The sequence below is a fragment of the Cebus imitator genome, unplaced genomic scaffold (genome assembly GCF_001604975.1).
Source record: "Cebus imitator isolate Cc_AM_T3 unplaced genomic scaffold, Cebus_imitator-1.0 Scaffold101, whole genome shotgun sequence".
Classification (NCBI taxonomy): domain Eukaryota; kingdom Metazoa; phylum Chordata; class Mammalia; order Primates; family Cebidae; genus Cebus; species Cebus imitator.
The window spans coordinates 1,977,078-1,981,406 of NW_016107416.1; the positions used below are offsets into that span (position 1 = coordinate 1,977,078).

The following is a 4,329-nucleotide window of genomic DNA, read 5'->3' on the forward strand; positions in this document are numbered from 1 at the left end:
AAAAAAAAAAAAAAAAAAAATTGACGCTTATGTTAGTTGTTAATCAGACTTCAGAGAGGACCACTGTATTGATGGAGAGAGCATTACTGACTCACAAGCTGGATTATTAATGGTCTGCAATGGAATAAGGATCTCACACCACAATGTGAATGAACTGTATTACTAATTATACTGTTTATTCAGCTTTCTCCTCTTTCTTTGTTACTCTCTTTTATATTTAATTTTTTTGATAAGTTTTTTGATGAAGGAAGCAGTACTTTGATTGACATTCATTTTGATGCAAACTCCTTTTCTCATCAGCAACTGGTAATAGTTTGTAGATAAGCACTTTGAGCAGCACCAATACATACATAGATATATTTACAAAAGCCTTTTATTTTCTACTTAGGAACCATAACAATATGATTTATATTTGTACTGGTGAATGATACATGTTTTCTGTCTTAATTTTATCAAAGAATTGTTTAAAAGGAAATAATCATTCATAATTTTTAATATTGGAGACATAAAAATTGATAATGTTTAGGCTGGGTGTGGTGGCTTACACCTATGTAATCCCAGCACTTTGGGAGGCTGTGGCAGGCGGATCACAAGGTCAGGAGTTAAGAGACCAGCCTAGCCAAGAGTGAAACCTTGTCTCTACTAAAAATACAAAAGTTAGCCCAGCCTGGTGGCGCATGCCTGTAGTCCCAGCTACTTGGGAGGCTGAGGCAGGAGAATCACTTGAACCTGGAAGGTGGAGGTTATAGTGAGCCGAGATTGTGCCACTGCACTTCAGCCTGGGTGACAGAATCAGACTCTGTCTCAAAAAAAAAAAAAAAAAATTGATAGTGTTTAAATTCCCCTTGTTCCCATCCTCTCCTCTTCTCTCAACACCCAGAAATGTCATATTAACTCTTTCAAGATTCTGAAATGTCATAGTTCGTTGGATCTTCATGGACTCCTAGCCTATTTGCAAATTCTTTATAAGGATGCTAACTTACCTCTTCATGTTAAAGTAAGTTAATTCTACCTTTTTTTTCTCTTTTGCATTTTCCCCTCTATATAGGGATCTTTATGCAAGTATTTAAGTCTCCACACAAGTGACTGGGTAAGCTCTTGCCGTCTTGCTCATTCTGTGACCAGAGGACTGGCCTATCTTCACACAGAATTACCACGAGGAGGTAAGAGAGTCAATAGACGAAATTGACACTCATGTGGGTTCAAAATTTACAACAGGAAATTTTAATTATATCTTCAAAGTAAAAATATCATTTATATTATTGGATATTTATTGTTAGCCAGTTGTTTGAAAGATTCAACATGAAATACATTTGAAATGTAACAGACAGAATTTTCTCATGCAGCTGCCAAGATGGCAGAGGGGCAGTACTAGTGCTTGATAGCTGAGTCCAACTCCTGGGCTACCTGGAGGCTGTCATGACCCAGCAGAGAAAGTAGTGGTCATGTGCTGTGAGGACATCAACATTTCTGCCAGTTTCTACAGAAACAAATTAAAGTACCTAGCCTTCCTCTGCAAGCAGACAAATAGCAACCCTTCTCAAGTACCCCCCCATTTATGAGCCCCTAGCCACATCTTTTGGCAGACCACATGTGGTATGCTCCCCAACAAGACCAAGCAAGGCCAGGCTGCCCTGGACTACCTCAGGGTGTTTGATGGAATCTCACTGCTGTGTGACAAGGAAAAGCAGATGGTGGTTTCAGCCACCCTCAAGGTTGTGCGTCTGAAGCCTTGAAGAAGGTTTGCCTACTTGGAGCACTGGGCTTACAAAGCTGATGGGAAATACCAGACAGTGATGGCCACCCTGGAGGAGAATAGGAAAGTCTATTACCAGAAGATCTATTAAGAAAAACAGTTCATGAGGCTATGAGAAAAGGCCAAAAAGAACATGGAGAATAAAACTGACAAATATACCAAGGTCCTCTCGGCCCAAAGACTCCTAGTCTGAGCCCAATAAAGACTGTTTATTCCTCATGCTTGCCCTGGCCTGCCCTTTTTCCATTGTTGCCATGGGATCTAGGGGACCCAGTGGCATCAGTCCAGGTGCCATAGGCAGCCTGGGACTTACAAAGCTGGAGATAAGGAATGGGCCTTAGTCATTGTCTTTCTATTATGTTACTTTAAACAACTCTTAAGAGTTGTGCAGACATAATTTGTCTATGCTGTACTTGTTTGCAAGAGAGTTTCATAAAATCATTAGTAAGAACAAGCAGCTACTTCAGTTGCAGTATTAGCAGCCTGGGTGCAATGGCCCATGCCTGTAACCTTAGCTCTTCGGGAGACCAAGGCAGGCAGATCACTTGAGCTCAGGAGTGTGAGACCAGCCTAGGTAACATGGTGAAACCCTGTATCTACAAAATACAAATATTAGCTGGACGTGATGGCATGCACCTGTAGTCCCAGATACTTGGGAGGCTGAGGTGGGAGGATTGCTTGAGCCTGGGAGGCGAAGGTTCTTGTGTCAGTTTGCTGAGAATGATGGTTTCCAGCTTCATCCATGTCCATGCAAAGGACACAAACTGATCGTTTTTTGTGGCTGCATAGTATTCCATGGTGTATATGTGCCACATTTTCCTTGTCCAGTCTATCATTGATGGGCATTTGGAACCATGACTATGGTTCCAGGTCTTTGCTATTGTAAACAGTGCTGCAGTGAACATACATGTGCATGTGTCTTTATAATAGAATGATTTATAATCCTTTGGATATATACCCAGTAATGGGATTGCTGGGTCAAATGGAATTTCTATTTCAAGTCCTTGAGGAATCGCCACACTGTCTTCCACAGTGGTTGAACTAATTTACACTCCCACCAACAGTTTAAAAGTGTTTTTATTTCTCCACATCCTCTTCCAGCATCTGCTATCTCCAGATTTTTTAATGATTGCCATTCAAACTGGCATGAGATGGTATTTCAATGTGGTTTTGATTTGCATTTCTCTAATGGCCTGTGATGATGAGCATTTTTTCATATATTTGTTGGCCTCATGTATGTCTTCTTTTGGAAAGTGTCTGTTCATATCCTTTGCCCACTTTTGACTTATTTAAGTTCTTTGTAGATTCTGGATATTAGCTGTTGTCAGATGGGTAGTTTGCAAAAATTTTTTTCCCATTCTGTTGGTTGCCGCTTCACTCTGATGATTGTTTCTTTGCTGTGCAGAAGCTCTGGAGTTTAATTAGATCCTATTTGTCTATTTTGGCTTTTGTTGCCAGTGCTTTTGGTGTTTTAATCATGAAGTCCTTGCCTATGCTTATGTCCTAAATGGTTCTGCTTAGGTTTTCTTCTAGGGTTTTTATGGTATTAGGTCTTATGTTTAAGTCTTTAATCCACCTGGAGTTAATTTTAGTGTAGGTGTCAGGAAGGGGTCCAGTTTCTGCTTTCCGCACATTGCTAGCTAGTTTTCCCAACATCATTTATTAAACAGGGAATCCTTTCCCTGTTGCTTGTTTTTGTGAGATTTGTCAAAGATCAGATGGTTGTAGATGAGAGGTGTTGCCTCTGAGGCCTCTGTTCTGTTCCATTGGTGTGTATCTCTGTTTTGGTACCAGTACCATGCTATTTTGATTACTGTAGCCTTGTAGTATAGTTTGAAGTCAGGTAGCATGATGCCTCCAGCTTTGTTCTTTTTGCTTAGAATTGACTTGGCTATGCAGGCTCTCTTTTGGTTCCACATGAAGTTTAAGGGGATCTGTGAAGAGGGTCATAGATAGCTTGATGGAGATAGCATTGAATCTATAAATTACTTTGAGCAGTATGGCCATTTTCACAGTATTGATTCTTCCTAACCATGAGCATGGAATGTTTTGCCATCTGTTTGTGTCCTCTCTTATTTTCTTGAGCAGTGGTTTGTAGTTCTCCTTGAAGAGGTCCTTTATATCCTTTCTTAGTTGTGTTCCTAGGTATTTTATTCTCTTTGTAGCAGTTGTGAATGGCAGTTCGTTCTTGATTTGGCCCTCTTTAAGTCTGTTATTGGTGTATAGGAATGCTTGTGATTTCTGCACATTGATTTTGTATCCTGAGACTTTGCCAAAGTTGCTTATTAGTTTCAGGAGATTGGGGCTGAACGATGGGGTCTTCTAAATATACAATCATGTCATCTGCAAATAGAGACAATTTGACTTCCTCCTTTCCTAATTGAATACCCTTTATTTGTTTTACAAAAAAATTTTTTAATTAGCTGGGGGTAGTGGCACACACCTGTGGTCCCTGGTACTCAGGAGGCTGAGGTGGGAGGATCGCTTGAACCCAGGAATTCTAGATTGCAGTGAGCTATGATCATGCCAGTGCACTTCAGCCTGGGCAGCAGAGTGAGACGCTGTCCCAAAAA

The 4,329-nt window shown here is 40.5% G+C and overlaps 1 protein-coding gene across 1 annotated transcript in view; it reads left to right on the forward strand.

The window, feature by feature from the left end:
• Positions 1–4,329, forward strand: part of BMPR2 (bone morphogenetic protein receptor type 2) — a 180,319-nt gene that overhangs the window by 133,099 nt on the left and 42,891 nt on the right. The window contains exons 6-7 of the mRNA XM_037741502.1: positions 922–997; positions 1,049–1,163. Of these exons, the coding sequence (XP_037597430.1) occupies positions 922–997; positions 1,049–1,163 (191 nt within the window). The remainder of the gene's footprint in view (positions 1–921; positions 998–1,048; positions 1,164–4,329) is intronic.